Source organism: Trichomycterus rosablanca, chromosome 27, assembly GCF_030014385.1.
Source record: "Trichomycterus rosablanca isolate fTriRos1 chromosome 27, fTriRos1.hap1, whole genome shotgun sequence".
Taxonomy (NCBI): domain Eukaryota; kingdom Metazoa; phylum Chordata; class Actinopteri; order Siluriformes; family Trichomycteridae; genus Trichomycterus; species Trichomycterus rosablanca.
Genome location: NC_086014.1, coordinates 3378993 through 3399634, shown reverse-complemented (window position 1 = coordinate 3399634; position 20642 = coordinate 3378993). Strand labels below are relative to the sequence as shown.

Genomic DNA, 20642 nt, shown 5'->3' with positions numbered 1-20642 from the left:
ACCAACCCTAAACAAAATAACAAATTTAGTAAACATAAATAAAAAAATCATACATTCACAATAAATTACTAATTAAATTAGAAGAATAAGTCAGCTTGGGTTGTTAAATCTCCCTATGTAGAGAAAATTTATTAATTAAAGTCTAAATTAACACAGTAATTTACTTTAGTTCTTTTAGTTAATAGTCCTCAGCTGAAATTTGTGCACTGAAGGTACAAAAACCCAGGTTTAACAATAATACCCCCTTGTGACGGTTTAAAATTCGGTGTTTCCACCTTGCAAAGAGGTCAGTAGGTGGACTGGCTATTTTAAATGACCCCTAGATAGGAATTTCTAAGACTGACTCCGTGTCACTGCGGCCCTGACCATGACCACGCGCTTACCTAAGCGAAGTGACAATAGTTTTTACATTACAGTGTGGAAACGACTCTTAAAAATTGACTCATTCGATTCACAACTGAGTCGAATTAAGGTGAGATGAGTAGGATTGAATCAGAATCGACTCCTAAACCAAGCGGCTCTATCACGGCTCCCTGTCCGCCTGCTGAACTCGGCATTTTTTAACACCCGTTTACTTGTAAAACCACACCCATAAAGCGGCATTGCGTAATCGATCAGTCACCTACACTATATAGCCAAAAGTATGTGGACACCTGACCATGAAATTGTTTGACATGCCATTTTAAATCATTGGTATTTAGGCACCATAAAGGACCACACCCTAAACAGGGCACCTATCCATAACAAGGCACTACGAAAAAGTAAATCTAACAAATTGAGCCAAAAAAAAAAACTGTATAAAAGCTAGACAAAATTAAAAACTTGTTTCAGAAGGATTAGGTAAAAATTTACATACACTAGATAATTGTAATAAATTTATTTTATTGTAGTATAAATGTTATGTGAATAAATGTTTTTCCTTTTAATTCTTATCTATAAAGTAAATCCTCTTTTCAAACAGCAGCAGTTTCATTTACCAAAGCTGATTGTTCACAGTCCAAAAGTTGTCAGTCTTATCCAATATTACACAAGTAGAAAATAATGCAATATGCATTTACATACATTTCATATACGAGTAGAAAAATTAAAGCTTATTTTAAACATTTTGTCTTTTCTCGTTAGGAGCTGAAAGACGGATTGGAAAAGTTCTCATTTTCTTTTTCTTCTGCCTCGAGGTCATCAGCGCTGAGGTCCATCTCGGTTTCAAACATTCGCTGTAACAGGCCGTCCATGGTCCTGTATCCTGTCGAGCACAAATACAATGTTACTGATATCCCAAACCCCAGGGCTGAGCAATGGATATGACAATTAAAAGGCGGTTGTTACTTGTGGAGCTGATTTTGAACATTATCGTAGGCTTGGCTTTGACTCCTTCACTGGGACCAATCTCATTGTCTTGGGTTTCCATCGCATCCACTAGATTACCATCAACGATATTCCTAAGCACAACAACATGACTTATTTGAATGAAAATAATGGGAACACATTAAAACACAATGGGTTTGATTTAAAGTGATAAAACACAGCTGCAAACTCTGTTTACCAGGACGCTACTAAAGTGCCATAAGACAACTAACAGAGTTCCTATAAAGCCAAATAGTGGGTGCCCCATTGTAGGAGCAGGAGTCAAACAAACTGAAAAATATAAACAGTGGATCCAGTACCATCCAGCATCACCTCTGCTGGCTGCAGGGTATTAATCCGCCCTAGACAGGGCACCACACTCAATCACTCACTCAGTAACTGACAGGCTAGGAACAAATCTAAAGCAGTCAAATCAACTAACAGAGTTCCAGTCAATCTGAATAAATGGTCCTCTTCTGATCTTTGATTAATAATGTCCCCCCACACACACTGCACATCAAATATCCTGGTGCTGACATTCAGTGTGTTTGTTAAAATGGACCAGCAAGGACCAAGGGGTTTAAATTGTGCTATTTCTCTCATAGATACACTTACTGCTCCACACACAGGTTAAGCTCCTCGATTTTCTTCTCCAGCGACGTCTGCAGTTCACTCTTCTCCAGGATGTACTCCACAAAAAACGCCTCCAGGATAAAAGCCACGAAAATACTGGAAAGCAAGTACCGGAAAGAGTTCAGACTCCTTTATTAACACCAGTAAAGCATTAACATACTACATAGTAATGAATACAATGATCTTACTTGATGATGATGATGACGACCACAATGTGAAATAGGATGAAGAATATTCTAGCTGAGCCATGAGTGACGGCAGTAAAGCCACCAGTCAGGAGTAAGAAAGTCAAGGTAATAACACACAAACAAACCCTGGTTTGTTTAATATTGTATCACAATGTTTCACATTGTTTACTTTAATTTACTAGATTTTTGAGCGGCATTTTAAACTTAGCATTTATTTTTACAGTAGACATACTGATGTGAAGAACGTCAAGTACCTGGACTGTAACATAATTACATTTGGCTGGTCAAAGTTTCCCCACCAGGGGGAGACATCGGCACTACAGTAGTTCACATCAATGGTACTATGTGTCTGCTTATTAAAATATTTAATACGCTATGTCTTATAACAAATGTTGTCACACAAAGCATTTTGTCTTAAGTAAGGATATCATGCCACTGGTTGACAACAGTGAGCTCCAGCAGCAGGATAAAGGAGGACACCACATCGTTAAAGTTGTTTTTGCAGTAATTGTTTCTGGCGAAGGCCGAACCGTTAAGCCGCAAGTTTCCGCAGTACTCTCGCGCAGGGTCGGTCGAGTCAGCTCCGAAAAACTGCACCTTTCCTTTAAACAGCTCCATTCCAACCATGGCAAATATATAATACACCACCTGGAGCGGTGTGAAAGAAAGGAGTGTGAAGTCACACAACTGCTAATCTGGCTATTTAGAAACAGCAGATTATTCAGCACTCAAGCATTAACAACTGGCGAATGCCACACAATGGACCCTCAGTTCAACAATCACTGGTGTAGTTTAAAAACCTTAAATTTAAGTGTACATCTCAAACACTCACCAGAATGAGCTGACCAAAGGTCAGGATCGGTGCGCCGATCTTTATCAGAGTGTTAATAATTGCACGGAACCTGAAGAAAACACACACACACTTTAATTTCCAATTCATCAAACTATAAGATTTGCGGATTAATCTACAAAGCACACACGCACACACCTCTGAATAGTATCCACCACTCGGATGAGTCTCAGCACTCTCAGGATGAAGACAATATCCAGGATCTGACGACTGGTGTATCCTCCAGCTGCAGAACAAACACAGCAGCTCTAAACAAACTAAATCATTTTAAAGATGTGTAACCTGGGCACCTGGTGTCTGAGGATTATTGTTTTAATTCACATTTCCATGTTCATTTAGTCATTCAATTACAGAAAACATTGCTGTTATAGAAATGACCAAGACTTCCATGTCGCTAAAAAGTGTAAATAAACAATATAATTAAATAACTTACATAACTGTACATTTTATCATTTTTACATGCACACAACACATTTAGTCTGGTGCCTGGAGCTTGTAGATTAAACAAACTTAAATAAGTCATGTGTTTGTGTATTTGCTTACAGGATTTTAAAGCTGCATTGATGATAGTCGCCAGCAAAGCAGAGACGACGATGATTGTATCAAACCTGCAAGAAATCCAAACCCAAAAATGTGACTGCCTGGTGCTCTTTTGATAGTTACTCGTGACAAATACTGTAGCTGTGGCTGCATCCTTAACCACTAATCATAATGCAAAGAGTATCTGGAGTATCTGGTGGGGTGTGATTTTATATTGGGTGTAACAGGAGGAAAAGTCTAGGTTCTTTGGTGAAAATGTGGACCTGTTGTCTACTACATAATGATAAAATATTGTAGCTTTTACATTAAATGAAGCAAACATAAATTACTATGCATAACTGAGACATACAATGCTTGGCCTGGAAGGCAGCACAAATCTACACAATGCTGTCAAAGGCCACACTACAAAACTGCATTGTGTTTCTCAGACTGCACTGCATAAACTGGATTGAGTCGCATTTGCACTGCACTGTGTAACTGAGACTTACCTAGAAGTGCAGAGTAGAGAATAACTCAGACTACAGTGTGTCTACACATCTTGTGTAGATTTGACTGTACTGCATTTTAAAACAACACGTTTAACCTTGAACTGAACTGCTTAAAATTCTACTGCATACTGTGTATCTAAGACTGTACTGTGTTAGTTGGACTGTACAACGTTGACTGAATATAAATCTAAACTTTAAACCTAATTCTGATGCCCACTGATTACCCTTGTATACATACCAGTTCCAGAACTCATGTTTGGCAAAGAAGGCACGTGGTTCAAAGGTATAGAGCTTGAGAAGAATCTCCAGAATGTATAACGTAAGGAAGACCCACTCAGCAGTGGACACAGCAGGGTTTTCTTCATCCAGACCGATAAATACAGCATTAATCAGGATTATAACATCGTACACATACACAAACGCCCTAAAACACATGACACACAGTTGTATAGTGATCACACTGCAGCATATTACACTGGAACAAGGGGCTGTTTAGTTACTCTGCTTAGTTAGGGTTCTACAGCATTGTTTAGCCTTAAGGGCATGCAGCAGCATTAACTAGCCAATTCCAACAATTCCAAATGGGCAGTGGTAGTTCAGCCGTTAAGGTACTGGACTAGTGGACAAGCTAGGCCACTCAATAGCTTGCATTGTATTCAGGCACAATTGTAAGTCGTTTTGTTAAACACATCTGCTAAAGGCCATAAGTGTTAATTTTAAATGTAATGTTCATGTTTATAGTACAGGGAGTGGCCGAAAGCCAGCACGGTAACTGATACTCACATAAATCATAAATACAAGTAGTACTTATAGTATTGGCGCCTTTATCTGCATTATTAAATTAACTAACTTATTTAAAATAAGCCAAACATGAACTATTTCACAACCATGACTGTATGTAATTGCATTAGCACAGAGCCAAAGCTTGCTGTATGCACAAATGAATACGCCATCTAATTACTAATTTAATTTGTACGTGAATGGAGGACACACTTTGAAAGATTTAACACAGAATGTGTTTGTGTGTGTGTGTACCTGTGGCGGACCATTCTGCAGATGCATTTGCTGGCAGAAGATACGTAGAGAGAGGGTATCCAGTTCTGCAATGGGTGTGGGTGTGATTTCAGCGTGATCACCTGTATATTCAGCAAATCAGCCAACTGCACAAATGTCACCTTCCCTAAAACACACACACGCACACATGGTATGTGTAGGTAATCAGAATAATTTAACTAGGATCTGCATTTCTACTGGACAGTAAAATGCATATACACAACCATTTAAACACTAACAAATGGCTCCGATGAGTCAGTAGACAATGAAATTAATGTGCTATTGTATTGTTTTACTATAGACTAATAAACAAAGTAAAATGTGATTCAGACCAACGCGTCCTTCGCTTTCAGGATCCGAAACGCTCCAGAGAAGCTCGCGGTGAGCGTTACTGATGTCAGGCTGAACGAGACACACTAACTGGTTCCAGCATGTTTGAGTAACAGTTGGCTCCTCTTCTGCCCTGGTCACTTCCTGTAACAGAGAAAAGGCACGACCCATCTTCTGCCTTTTGGCCCTCACTAGCTGCCGTACCTCCTCCTACAAAACAGGAATCCATAAAATGTATTCTTAATTTATGTTAATAATAAAATTAATCCACAAATACTACACTGAAGATTCAAAATCATGAATAACACACCTATTCTGGGTGAATGTCACAGTCAAGGATTTTATTAAATGTTGAGCTGATGGTGGTTAAGGGCTAAATCCCAGTAACACAGCTACACTAAGGACTGGTTTCATGGTGGGTTTTTTTGGGGTGTTTATTGCATTTTATATTTGCATTTTTCCCCACTTTTTTCCAATTGAATCATTTTTAATGACATTTTTTGCTGCTTCCACCACCCCCATGCTGGCTGACTCCAACACGTATAAAGTCAGCAGTTGCTTATTTGCACTAGTCAGTGATGAATTTTTACAGAGAGATGCACGGCGTATGAAAAGTCGCGCTATGCCCTGTGTGTACCTCCACAACCCGCCCCAGCAACTCAACCAGACAGCAGGAATCACTGATGCAGTAGCAATAAGAAAAAAACCTTATTGGACCTTACCACCCACAGACACGGTCAACCGTGTCTGTAGAGCTCAAAGTCTCTGCAGTAGTACACCAGCATATTACACTGCTGCAACACTCAAACATTTATTAAATGACTGTGCCTCTTTAACACATTTGATGTCAGATACCTTGAGGTACTTTTTGTAGTTGTTGTAGACGACAGCCAAAAACACAGACATAAACGTGTAGGTGTTTATGACGATGTACAGAATGAAGAAAATCGCAAAGAACGAACTGTAGTTGTACGCAGGCATCCTGCAAGGTAAAACAGAAATAAATCAGAAGAAAGAAATACTCCAACACAAATACAGAAAATATGGAAACTGTTATGGAAAGAACTTACATGACATCAGGGCTGTTGGCTGTGGTGACTAAAACATACAGTTCAAAAACAATCTCTAGATAATCAGAAAAATACGGAGCTCCATCTATGGTTTTAAGGTTCCTAATGAAGAAAGTAAGAAAAAAAGGATTAAAAACAGTTGTGTGAAAATGTAGCGAGTAGCTCTTTTACAATTCACACATAATGATTTTAGGCCAATAATAAAAAACATGAGTTAAGAAAATGAGAGTTCAAACAACACATTTTACGAAATATATATATATATATATATATATATAGTACTATGCACAATGCCCTTAACTTTTAAGAATAAATAACTAAGTGTTTTTGCAGATCTGGATTTAGCTTTAAATTACATCTTTATCAGATGAATTATGCAAAAAAAAAAAAAAAAAAAAAAAAAGTGCTGTTTCAGAGCAGCTGGATATTTTATTAATGCTGCCATGTCACAATAATTCAACCCCAACATAATATTACTGATTTTAAAGATTACTACTAATTTGTAGGACCTGAAGTTGGGTTACAACATGATTTAACCATTATGACTCAATAGCCAGACTTCACTTTGTGTTATATAAACACCACTCTAAGTGTTCAAGGAGTGTTGTAACCATGGTGAAACTAAGGAGCTAATATTTTTGGGTGTGTATAGGACCCTGAAACTGAGATCGAACCTTCTGTACCAACAGTGCCAATAACTGTATTATTGTTGACAGGCCAATGCAGCATTTACTGGTCTGATATTACTGTATGATGACAAAAGTAAGTGTGTGTGTGTGTGTGTACCGTTTGCCCAGCAGTTTTAGAGCCATGAGGGAAAACATCAACACACTAAACATGAAGAGACAAAACACCACCAGGATCTGAGGCAGCGCATTACGGATACTCCTGAACGCTCTGCGGAGCTGCAAACACAAACACACACAAACCAGAGTGACAGGAGGGCTGTAACTATGCAAAAACGTGATGTGTGATTAGGGATACATTTATCAGGGTTAAATTTATGTTAAATGTATCCCTTATACATTCAATAACCACCAAAAACAAACTCTGTTCACAGTCAAGCAGGTTTAACTCTATTAACGTTGACGCTGCTGCAACAATATGAGTTACCAATGCTTGCATACTCTACCCAGGACCTTCTTGCTGTGAAGCGACAGTGCAACCCACTTAGCCACCGTGCCACCCATGCATAATCTATGTGATCAGAAACAAACTTCAGTCGAGCTTTAAGGTTCCAATTTCCAAGCATGGCAACCTCTTGGCTCAAGACATTGGCTGCGTCTGAAATCGCATACTTCCACACTAAACAGTACGCGAGAGTGGGCAGTGCGTCCGAATACGTCGTATTCATTAAACAGTACGCGAAAAGTACCCGGATGACCTACTGCATGAGCAGCCATTTTTGAGTATGCAAACATCCCGATAATCTATCCCATAATTCAACTGGAGCTGCAAAGGCTTGTGAATAGATGTAGTTTATTTAGGCGCAGAGAAGTCACCAGCTGCAGTCAATCAAATGTGAAATGACATTGCAACAGTACTAATAAATACTAGATACAACAGTAATAGAAACTGGTGTTACCTGTCGTCCCTCTGTGATGTTGATCAGCAAAAGTGGCCTTAGCACTCTGGACCATCTCACACCAGAGACACCACACAGTTTCAGGATCCCATACACACCCAGGTCCACCGTACACAGCTGAAACAGTAATAATAATAATAATTATTATTATTTATTTATTTATTTAGGATTTTAACAGCATGTTTTACACACTTTGGTTACACTTATGACAGGACAGATAATTACTGGATAAACAAGATTCACCTCACTTGCACGTCTTTGGACTGTAGAAGGAAACCTAAGCTCATGGAAGAAACCCACACAGACACGGAGAGAACATGCAAACTCTACACAGAAAGGACCCAGACCGCTCCACCTGGGAATCGAAGCCCGGACCTTTTTGCTGTGAGGCGACAGTGCTACCCACTGTGCCACCATTAATAATAATAACAACAATGTTCTTTAGCACGGTTTCATGACTAGTAGGCGCAATAACGGTCACAATTAAGCCTTACTATAAATATGCCACTACTGTGCCACAGATGTTTGTTCATTTAATAAAGCATCAAGACATGTTGATATGAAACAGTGATGTGTTATGCATGTCGGTTTATGGTTAACTGACTAATAATGGCTGGTTCCTTGGCTAAAAGAACCCAAAGACACTTACATCCTTAGTTTGAACTTTACCATTCAGCTCTGCTACAGGATCTGACTGATTTATGACCGAACTGTTTTACTCATTAACTTCCTACAGAGGCTGATGGGTCACATTTCCTGACTGTCTGACAGCAGAAGTGCTGATGCAGTGAAAGCTGGGGTTAAAATTTACTCAGCTTCACGTCTCTTCTTGTCTCTTTTACTCTCTCTCTATGTCTCACATACTGTACTGGGTCAGTGAATCTTTATAATGTGAGGTCTGTTTTGGTGGCACAAGGAAGATCTACACAATATAAGGCAGGTGGCTAGTTTGGGATCTTTAGTGTGTGAAATTTTACTAGCATTTGTCAATAAAAGTCAATAAAATCTGATTGTGAATGTAGTCCTAACGTTTATGCAGGATTCAGGTTTGTATATTCTTGTTTTTTTGTTACCTAACACATTTGACAAACAAGTGGTATATGTTTATATTATTAATTACATACTAAAATTAACACTGAATACATGCAAAAAGCAAAGAAAGCACCGACAGTGCAAGTGGGTTTGCATTACAGATAGCAATCCCACACTAATCCAAAAAATGGCAACCTCTGCAGGGTTTTGTAGCTCTTTCTGTAGCTTTTTTTTTTTTTTTTTTTGCAGTCCCCCCCCCCCCAATTTTCTCCCTAATCTAGTCGTATCCAATTACCCTGATTGCATTACACTTCCCCTCTACCGATACAACCCTCCACTGCTGACTAAGAAGCACCACAACTGACACACGCCCCCTCTGACACGTGTGCAGTAGCCATCACCATCAGCTTTGTGTACGGAGAGCCACACCCTGGTCAATGCATTATTCCACGACTCAGCCCAGATGTGCAGCCCATCAATCAGCCATCAGTTATGAGGAGCCCTGGTCCTGCTTTCCCACCCTGTGTGAACAACAGCCAATCGTTGTTCATGTAGCCCATCCCAGCTGGATGGCAGAGCTGAGATTCGGAATGATGTGTTCGAAATCCCAGCTCTGGTGTGCTAGCGTGTTTTAACACTGCGCCACCTGAGTGGCTTTCTTTAATCTTCTCAGGTCTCTATTTGACGCCGCAGCAGAGCGTACATTTATTACCTAAATTACATTTCATACAAATCTGCAGGTGAATAAACTGTCAATACTGTCAAGATTATTCTTTCCAAATTTGCCCCCAAGTGGCACAGCCGGAAAAATGCAGTTCTGCTGGCATATCATGTGAAAGAAAACGGCACTAAGTGGCAATATGAACCCAGCCATAAAAGAATAAGTATTATTTAATCATGAGAATGAAATAGCGATGTTACCATGATGATAACAATGATGAAAATGTTTTTGGGATCTCTGATGAAAACACGTTGAGGAATTATTTTAGCAAAATGTACAATCCGCACCGTAAACACTGTGAGACAGAGCAGCTCAATCACCGAAGTTGCCTAAAAGAACAAAACAAAAGCATTAAAGCATTAAAGAATTTGTGTTTTTAATTCAGTGGCCGGTAAATGCATATGTGTAAGCTTGTTTGTGTGTGTGTTTGTGTGTGTGTGTGTGTGTGTGTGTGTGTGTGTGATACTGACCCACAGGGGCAGTGGGATGAGAGCAGGATCCTCAAACAGCGCAAGTGCCAAATACACCATGATGAAGACGTAGACGCCCACACGCAGCAGCCAGTGATTATACAACTGGTACAGTCTACACACACACACAGACCACAAAGTATAAGTAAAGGTAACAGGCCACATCTGATACACTTTTCTGATTGGCTAATGCTATGTTGCTCTGTGATTTCCCCAGTGCCAGCCAGCAGTGGTCGCAGCAGAGGAACCCAGTCGCCCCACTTCCCTCAGACACAGCCAAATGTGTCTGTCATATACCCAGCCAGAAGCTGATTTGCTTTTATGTAGGGCAATACATGAGAGCCCCTGTGGACAGGCACATTATGCGCAATCCCAATATCAGAGCTGGAAATTAGCAAATAACATTGTTTGCTAATGTTTATTGGTTTGCTGCTATGGATTACCAGAATAGTGTATTGTGACACAACCATAACACACACAAATACAAATACAGACAAATACATATATATGCAAACTGGTTGTGTTCATACCTCACTGCCTGCGGTGTTGTGTCGAAAATTATGTTCCTGTTATGCTGAGCATCTGATACATAAACAGCAGCAAGATTTAACCTCTAAATGCACACACACACACACACACACACACACACACACACACCACAACAACAAAACTATATTAGATTCTAATAACACACAGTGCACTAATAACACACAGTGCTGCACTAATAAAACACACTGACTGAACAATCGTATTGACTGCAGATGTTTCCAGCTGTGTGTAGTGCACAATATAATCAAAAAGGGAGGAAATGTTTTTATTTATGTCACATATAAAATTAAATGTAAAAATATGTGGCCACACCTCGTAAATAATGAATTCAGTTGTTTTAGATCATCTAAACCAGCCAAGTTAATATACACTGATCAGCCATAACATTAAAACCACCTCCTTGTTTCTACACTCACTGTCGATTTTATCAGCTCCACTTACCATATAGAAGCACTTTGTAGTTCTACAATTACTGACTGTAGTCCATCTGTTTCTCTACATGCTTTTTTAGCCTGGTTTCACCCTGTTCTCCAATGGTCAGCACCCCAACAGGACCACCACAGAGCAGGTATTATTTGGGTGGTGGATCATTCTCAGCACTGCAGTGACACTGACACGGTGGTGGTGTGTTAGTGTGTGTTGTGCTGGTAGGAGTGGATCAGACACAGAAGTGCTGCTGGAGTTTTTAAATACCGTGTTCACTCACTGCCCACTCTTTTATACACTCCTAGTTAGTTGGTCCACCTTGTAGATGTAATGTCAGAGACGATCGCTCATCTATTGCTGCTGTTTTAGACATTCATCAGTGGTCACAGGATGCTGTTGGCTGGATATTTTGGTTGGTGCAGCAGTGACAGTGAGGTGTTTAAAAACTTCACTCATACCAGCACAACACACACTACACACCACCACCATGTCAGTGTCACTGCAGTGCTGAGAATGATCCACCACCCAAATAATACCTGCTCTGTAGTGGTCCTGGGAGAGTCCTGACCATTGAAGAACAGCATGAAAGGGGGCTAACAAAGCATGCAGAGAAACAGATGGACTACAGTCAGTAATTGTAGAACTACAAAGTGCTTCTATATGGTAAGTGTAGAAACAAGGAGGTGGTTTTAATGTTATGGCTGATCTGTGTACATGTCTCTAACAAATGTATGTAAACTTTATCTGTGTAACTGTTTGAATACACAGTTCAGATGATCTAGACTGAGCATGACACGGTTCAGTAGTATCGTGATATCCGTTGATAAATGATACATCACACCACCATCAGCTGTGACATGTAGCAAACAGGTTTGAAGCTTAATGTTGACTTACGTGTTCCATGGTGACAGGATTGTTTCTGTCAGGTTGTGTTCCCTCCACCACGCCATTATCTTTGGGTTTTTCTGTGTTTTTGTGCTCAGCCATTTTCTCCTCTAACATCCACCAAACTTTTACATCCACCTAATGTTTCCCCTCCGCTTCACTTCTCTCTCTCTCTCTCTGCAGGAAATCCCGTGCCTGCGTCCCTCCGGAATTCCTCAGGATTCTGTTTCCTTCTTTTTTATTTAAACCTCTCTCCTGTTTTCTTTCTTATGTAGATAAAATAGCGAGCACACTGCCCGGATTACAGAGAGAGTGTATGGGGTGTATGGTGTATGGTGTGCCGGGTGTGTGTGGGATCAGTTCGGTTGGGTTTGGTTTGGATTGTGAGCGTCATGTGACTGAGCGGAAATAACGGAGCACACAAACACACTTTATAGCGCCTGAAACACTTAGTGCCACATTTGCAGAAATGTAACGTTTAAATTCACTAGTTTGCTCTTTATAAAGGCACAGTACTTTTCTTTATAATAATACAAATTACCTGGCTGTGTCTGAAGTCAAAATGCACTAAATAGTGCCTCAGAATGTTGCACGGCCTCAGGTCTGCAGTTTCGGACTGTGTTATATACTGAGATGTACCAAAACTTACAGTTGTGACAGTTTATTAAGCAATTGAGAGTTAAGGCCCTTGCTCAAGGGTCCAACAGTGGCAACCCCAACAGTGGTGGGGCCCGAACTGGCAACCTTGTGATTACTAGGCCAGTATCTTAAACACTAGGCTACAGTTTTCTCCTCAGGGTAATGAAAAAGCCACATAAAACTTGACCAAACATCATTGTGTCTATTATTCTATATGAAATTATGACCGAACATCATTGTGTCTGTATTATTCCATATGAAATTATGACCGAACATCATTGTGTCTGTATTATTCCATAGGGAATAATAACCAAACATTATTGTGTCTGTATTATTCCATATGAAATTTTAACCAAACATCATTGTGTCTGTATTATTCCATATGAAATTTTAACCAAACATCATTGTGTCTGTATTATTCCATATGAAATTTTAACCAAACATCATTGTGTCTGTATTATTCCATATGAAATTTTAACCAAACATCATTGTGTCTGTATTATTCCATAGGGGATTATAACCAAACATCATTGTGTCTGTATTATTCCATATGAAATTTTAACCAAACATCATTGTGTCTGTATTATTCCATAGGGGATTATAACCAAACATCATTGTGTCTGTATTATTCCATATGGACCAAACATCATTGTGTCTGAATTATTCCATATGGACCAAACATCATTGTGTCTGTATTATTCCATAGGGGATTATGACCAAACATCATTGTGTCTGTATTATTCCATATGGCCACAGAAAACTTGACCAAACATAACTGTGTATGTATTGTTCCATATGGACGAACATCATTGTGTCTGTATTATTATGATATTACAAATTATCATATAGTTTTACTGAATGTAGCTCTTGCTTGGTTGGGATAAAAGGCCTTGTGAGATAAACCTTAACTAAACTGGCCAAAGCTAAGCTATCTTCTGTTGTGTTGTGGATGCATGTGTGTTTTGACAAAAAAAAAAAAAGACAAAGACAAAACCCTTCAGAGAAAATATAGATCATTTATTTTCCAGCAGGGTAACAAGATAAGCTTTATAATGTTCTATTTTTATGTATCTATGATAAGTATCATTGCTAAATGTAAGGGCTAATGTCCAAAATAAAAAATACATTATAAGCAATACATACATTATGATCAAGTGCAATTGTCATTTAAATCTGATTTTTGACAAAAACATACCCTAAAGTAAAAAAATATATTTACACAGCATGCTCAGAATTACTTAACATCATTTACCTCTTAGACTACTCTAAGCATAGAACGATGGAGCGGCTACCAAAGTTATAAAAGTGCAAAATTATGAAACTCCCTGTCTAAATTACATAATAAAAAGGCAGTTAAGGCAAAATCTTTATGATATATAGAACTGCTTGTGTATTTGCACAAAAGGCAAAGCAAAACCTCCAAATAGCTGTTAAAGACCTGCAGGGAGGAACTGACACAGGACTACTGATGCACCGTTCAAGGTTTGGTGTGGAGAAACTGTACAGAGCCCTGACTTTAACCCTGTTCAGAACCACTGGGTTGCGAACATGGCCTTCTTGTTTAACGTGGGTGTTCTTGTGACTAAATAGGCATAAATTCCCACAGGCACCCTTAAGCAAAGACTTCCCAAAAGAGTAAAGGCTGTCATTGCCTTACAAAGTGAACTAACTAATCTGTCTAGCACTATCTAAAGAAAGCTGCTTTGCAGTGTCCATAATATTGCTGTCTACACTTTGAACACTTTTCAAAACCCTTGTGATATCCAGCACCAATGCATGAAAAAGAGGAATGAGAAGTGTGGCATAACATTGCAACATTAGCCCAAATGCATGAAAAATGAAAGGTGTAGAATGAGACTGCTAGATTCAGCCCCAAAGGCATAAGACATAAGAGGTCTGATTTAACATTCATTGTTTAAGACCTTTATAAGAAGAGTGGAGACTGTTAAGGAGAAAAGAGAGTAGACGGACCAGGAAGCTGGATGAAGATCAGCTGTTCAAACGGAGGCTGTTCATCAGTTTTACGTAAAATAAACGAGTTCTGATTGTGATTCACATTCCGCCTGATTCTGTTTCCAAATGATTCTAATTCATATTAAACCAATTTTGATTCTTACTGATTCCGATACAGATTTTGATTCTTCTGGCAGTGATAGGTTCTGTGTCATTGTAACAACTTATTAGGACTGATTCAAATTCAGATTCAAATGGTTACGAATTCATTTTTAGCCCATTTTTATTTAGATCCTTAACAGATTAGTATTTGGACTGATTCTTGTTCATATTATTACCGATTGATTCGATTTGGATGAAGATTCAAACCAATTCTGATTCTTGCTCATACTGAATTAAATGTAGACTTGTTCTGATTTTGATTCTACAAGCAATTACTGATTCAGAATCTAACATAATTTAAAATATACACATATAGTATACATTATAAATAAATACTATTTAACTAATTAGTATTCACAGTGATTGAAACACTTTCCTAATTTGCTGATTTATTTATTATTATCATTATAATTATTATTTTATTAGTAGTAGTATCATCATTAAGGCGTTTAACAATAGTAATTAACTAGCTAAAGATATTTAATATCTGAAGTTCATTGATTATGCTATTTAAAGCTTGCCATGTTCTGTTTTGATTGTGTTTATGATTGTTCAGAGAAGTCTGGGATGTGATGGATTGAGTCTAATGGAAGAAAACGTGCCAATGTGCTGCACAGCATTTGGTTCAAGGCTGTGAGCGTGGCTGGCTTGGCGGTACAGCACTATATCTTTGGCATTTCCCTTTACACACGTGGTGGCATCCAGCAGAGCAGCAACACGAGAGGACGTGTTTCCTGGGAACAGCATGGCAGGAGTGCAGCATTCGGTAGCTGGAGACACAGCGTACAGCTGAGGTGACATACGCCTGAGTTCTAAGAGGTAGTGTCTTCCTATAAGCTCTGCACCCACCATGAAATAAACAACCAGAATGAAGAAAAAAGGCACAGAAAAAGGCTGCGAGAAATGTGTGAAGAAAGCCAAGAAGAAAAGAATTGTTGATGCCACCACTATTCCTAACCCCACCCACTCTAGAATACGGTATGGCTCTGGATTCCAGTAACGCTGTAACCTTTCTGGATGATATAACTTGACATAGAGTGAGTTTGAAATGAATCTGCGACTCAGCAAATTGCGTATTATGGCAAAGAAGTCACTCCTGGGCAGTGCATCATCTTCCAGCATCAATAAATTCCTTGGTTTAAACATCTCCATGCTTTTCCGAAGGCAAAACACATAATCTCTTTTCTCCTTTTCGAAGATGTTTACATCCTTGTTGGTGCCTTTCGGTTGCTTCACCATGAGAAACTGTTTCTCCACGAGAGCTGCATCCTCATGCTCAAGGAAGCCGCTTTCCACGTTGCATACTAGGACCTCGGCACAAGGAGCTTCCCCGCACCCTTGTCTGAGAATTTTCAGTTTCTGCATCACCTGCAGCAGGTAGTGATACTCTTGCCCCATGGTCCTCTGTGCTGTCACCACAGTCACTAACAGCTCAGGATGCTCAGGAATGATTTTCTCCGCAGGTCTCGCATGCGACACATTTTTCCAGTATTGCAGTGCCGCCTGGCCCCGCTCGTAGCTCCTCTGCAGAGCCTCATCACTCAACTGGTCCAGATACAACGACTTCAAGAAGTAGTAAGAGTACAAGCAGCGATGGCAGCACAGGGGCAGGATCACGCCGAATGTCAGCACACACACAGCCAGTGCGCAAGTCACAGAGCGTGCATGTGCTCGCATGTGCTGCTGCAGGGCAACTTTCCATCGACGCATTTGAGAGGAGCAGCGGTTCAATCAGTGACTTTCAGGCTGCTTTAGGTTTCTGCACCTCTGACACAACTGTATTAACACACAAAGCACCATATGATGAACATTACAGACATATCCAGCATCATGCTACCAATACCAAATTGGTTTTCAAAACCTGTAGACAGTAAAAGTGCTCAGGTGGTGCAGTGGTCTGTTAGGCTAGCTCACCACCTTTGAGATCCGAGGTTGAATCCGGGTTTGAAAGTGGCCCAAGCCCTGCAATAGATTAACGCCCTGACCAGAATATTCCTGCTTTGTCCATGTAGCCAGGACAAAGTGGTTGATGGGAATAAAATAAAAATGAAAGGGTACATACAATATAGTGTAGTCAAGCTTAACTCATGCAGATGTACAAATTTCTCTTTTGCAATCCTCCCCATCTTTCATTTTTAAATTCCTAATGGATGAAATAGGTGGATGTTTTCTTTAACAGCTGTTAATATTTTCCCCAGAGCTTCAGTGAATAACAGATATAAGCACTCAAACGTTTGACAACAGAAATGGTCTTTTTCTTTTAATATTTCATCCTTTCTCCCAGTGTCTGCGTGGGCTTCCTCCGTGAGCTCAGGTTTCCTCCCGCAGTCCAAAAACATGCAGTCAGGTTAATTGGAGACACTGAATTGCCCTGTAGGTGAATGTGTGTGTGTGTGTGTGTCTGCCCTGCGATGGACTGGCGTCCTGTCCAGGGTGTTGCTGTGTGTCTTGCGCCCGTTGGGCAGTGGCGGAGCCAGACAATTTTCATAGGGGTGGCCAGACTGAGACCATTGCTCACACAGGGGTGGCACAGAAACTGATAACTTTTTTTATGTGGTCACTCACTCATTTACCTATACAGGCAGTAAGTGCCATGTAGAATTACATCACGAAGAATAATAAGCTTTTTTTCCTCTCTTCATTTTCTCTGACAAGTGAAAAACCAGAATATAGCCTATAACCTTAACGTTATGAGGAAGAATTTCAAAGATATTCCTTTGCAATACTTTATCATTTGGCTGCCAACTTGTGTGTAATGATGAGACTCATTTGAACACCAGAACATGCTAGTGTGAATGCATGGCCAGTGATAGCTCGGTGGTTAAGGTACTGGACTAGTAAGCTGAAGGTTCCCGGTTCAAGCCCCGCCACCACCAAGTTGCCACTGTTGGGTCCCTAAGCAAGGCCCTTAACCCTCAATTGCTCATTGTGTAAGTCGCTTTGGATAAAAGCGTCTGCTAAATGCTGAAAATGTAAATGTAATGTAAATGGAAAACAAATTTTAATTTTCTTTCAAGAATATGATACAGACTGACCAACACTATTAAGCCAAATCAGCATTAAAAATAGACTTTACTTTTAATAGCCTTCTACAATGCTGGAGCTTCTTAAAACGGAATATATTCTTTTAAATAGAAGTGTTATTTAACTGCTATTAAATTGTTTTCCAACAAAATCCGCCCAATTAGGATGATAACCGCCCAATCTGGCAACACTGGAACGCGCAGAGCCCGGTTGCGCCTTTACTCGTAGCTCGCCACAAATACTACTAAATAGTAATAGTAGTACTAGTAGCACTAAGTAATACTTCTTCTGTAATTGTGTTGGTGGTTGACATTTATGTCGTGTATTACTGCACTGTTTTGGTGGAGAACTACTTCTTTGAGGTGCGCTGTTGAATTGCGTCCCTGTGAGAACACCTGCGTGCAGAAATGCTTCCGCAAAAAAAGTTGCCGGTGATGGGGGGGCCGGAGGGGTGGCCGAAGATTCATTTATCACCACCACTGGCCACCCCCTGGCTCCGCCCCTGCCGTTGGGGAGCTGGGCACCAGCACCCCCAGCGACCCTGATTGGATAAGCGAATAAGACAATATATAAATGAATGAATAAAATGCTTTTCTATAATAAAAAGAATGGTTTAACTAATACTCATTGCAAAGTATTGTGTGTAGGTTTAATGTTTTTCATCCAGATGCTTTGGAACTTTGGATAAAACATGTGGCCTCATAGACTTAATTAAGTACCAGGTGTTTTCAATACAAATCTGAGTGCATTTGATAATAATCTAAAACTGAGCTGCTGTAGGATTTACCAGCAGGGGAATGATTTAACATGTGTAACACAAAAAACCCACAAATCTGGATATTTCTATCCCCAGCTCTGACTCAATCCTATTTAAAATGCTGTGTTGAGAGAGCAAAGTCCATCATGAGCAAAGCCTGCATGATCTGGGAAGATTGTGTATTTCAGATTCTTTATTTTAGATGCTCTGATAGAAGAATCCAGATTAAATTATATAATTGAGCATCACAGGAACAGAGTCAGTGCCGTTATTATACTCTTATAATATTTCCTCACATCCGCTATTCTGTGATCCACTACTCCCACTTATGAGGTATTTAACACTGTCTGAGCTGATCAGTAACCCTACCGTTCACTAAATAACCGCAAATAGAAATTAAACTCGAATAACTATAGCAGATCAGCGTAATTACTGTTTATCTGTAAAGTATTAGTATTTATTTCCACTCACCATAAGTTCTGCTGTTTTCCCGTCTACACATGGCGACCGAGTGACGTCACGGAAACATGGCCGCGTCCATGGGAAAGTAAACACACCAATGTAAACAATCACAATAAAGAGACTTTTAAATCTTTAAACACATCGTTTGGTAGCATTTGAGTTTAAGTATAATAAAAGGACGTAGTTGGTCTGGGAATGCTTAGTGTAGGAGTGATCTAGCTTGTGTTGCAGACTGAACAGCACCCAAAACCCCTCTAAAGCAGGGGTGTCAAACTCACGGCCCGCCACGTCATTTGATGTGGCCCGCGAGAGCTTAAACGACTGTATAGGCTTGTTCGAGATGAACTGCGCCTCGCCTTGGTGGTCAGTGAGAGCTTAAACGACTGTATAGGCTTGTTCGAGATGAACTGCGCCTCGCCTTGGTGGTCAGTGAGAGCTTAAACGACTGTATAGGCTTGTTCGAGATGAACTGCGCCTCGCCTTGGTGGTCAGTGAGAGCTGCCGGTTGCAGTTGTGGGAGGAGGTTAAAAGAAAGCCGTCAAGTCGGACAGTCGCCGCCTGCAACCCACGTGAGCTACAGCGGATCTCGCGGCGTTTGCGTTCTTCGTGGCTGATGAAGTGGATGCTGTAGAAATCGCTCTGCTTTTGCGTGAAATCGAACTAAACATTCTTGATCACTGAGCAGGTTAAACCCAGCGTTTGTTTTCCAAATCCATAGTGGTGAATATAGATGACCATAAAGTGTCAAACTAAGTTTCTGTAAAATCTGTAAATAAATATAGTTTTACTCATCATTCATTTATATTTACATTTACATTTTCAGCATTTAGCAGACGCCTTTATCCAAAGCGACTTACAGAATGAGCGGAACACGATGAGCAATTGAGGGTTAAGGGCCTTGCTCAGGGACCCAACAGTGGCAACTAGGTGGTGGCGGGGCTTTAACCGGCAACCTTCTGCTTACTAGTCCAGTACCTTAACCACTGGAGCTATCTCATTTATCTTGTAGATTGGTGAAAAAGAAAAGTTCTAACAAACATGTTATCAAACACATATTTATGTGATTGAATAGATTTAAATATTTGTCTACAACAATTTAAATGAATAGACCTAAACTAAGTAGCCTATTTTTCAAGACTGTCTATTGAAACATTTCACATGAAAACGTGTGAATACATAATTCCAAATATACGGTTTGTTCGAGGTAGAATTAGTGAATATGATAAACAATGTACGTAAAAGTGTTCTAGAAATAATTAGATGGAAATTATAAAGTGCACTCAATCAGACCTTAATCATTATGTTTGTGTATATGGTAAACAGACTGCAATTATATTGTGTCAAAGTGGCTTAAAGTCCAAACTGTCTAATTATATTGTCTACGTAAGGACTTAATCACATTTACCCTTTTTTAGGCTTGTTCCAAAAATACAACATTTTGTAGAGGATGTTTTCCCCCTCTATAGTCTCTCAGAATTTAG

General features: G+C 39.8%; 2 protein-coding genes across 2 annotated transcripts; both read right to left on the bottom strand.

Annotated features, from left to right (window-relative positions):
* Nucleotides 1-865: 865 nt before the first annotated feature.
* Nucleotides 866-12474, bottom strand: tpcn3 (two pore segment channel 3). Its single transcript, XM_062989753.1, has 19 exons — nucleotides 12174-12474; nucleotides 10835-10917; nucleotides 10305-10419; nucleotides 10035-10163; nucleotides 8082-8198; nucleotides 7283-7401; nucleotides 6497-6598; nucleotides 6282-6408; nucleotides 5429-5636; nucleotides 5079-5223; nucleotides 4282-4467; nucleotides 3559-3623; nucleotides 3154-3241; nucleotides 2998-3067; nucleotides 2594-2813; nucleotides 2166-2256; nucleotides 1960-2073; nucleotides 1327-1439; nucleotides 866-1243 (listed from the first exon to the last, which is right to left on the bottom strand). The coding sequence occupies exons 1-19, from the start codon at nucleotides 12279-12281 to the stop codon at nucleotides 1119-1121; spliced, it is 2325 nt and encodes a 774-aa protein (XP_062845823.1). The 5' UTR covers nucleotides 12282-12474; the 3' UTR covers nucleotides 866-1118.
* Nucleotides 12475-15310: 2836 nt separating this feature from the next.
* pgap4 (post-GPI attachment to proteins GalNAc transferase 4) lies at nucleotides 15311-19255 on the bottom strand. The gene is made up of 2 exons (XM_062989737.1): nucleotides 19171-19255; nucleotides 15311-16694 (listed from the first exon to the last, which is right to left on the bottom strand). The coding sequence occupies exon 2, from the start codon at nucleotides 16626-16628 to the stop codon at nucleotides 15471-15473; it is 1158 nt and encodes a 385-aa protein (XP_062845807.1). The 5' UTR covers nucleotides 16629-16694; nucleotides 19171-19255; the 3' UTR covers nucleotides 15311-15470.
* Between the last annotated feature and the right edge of the window lie 1387 nt (nucleotides 19256-20642).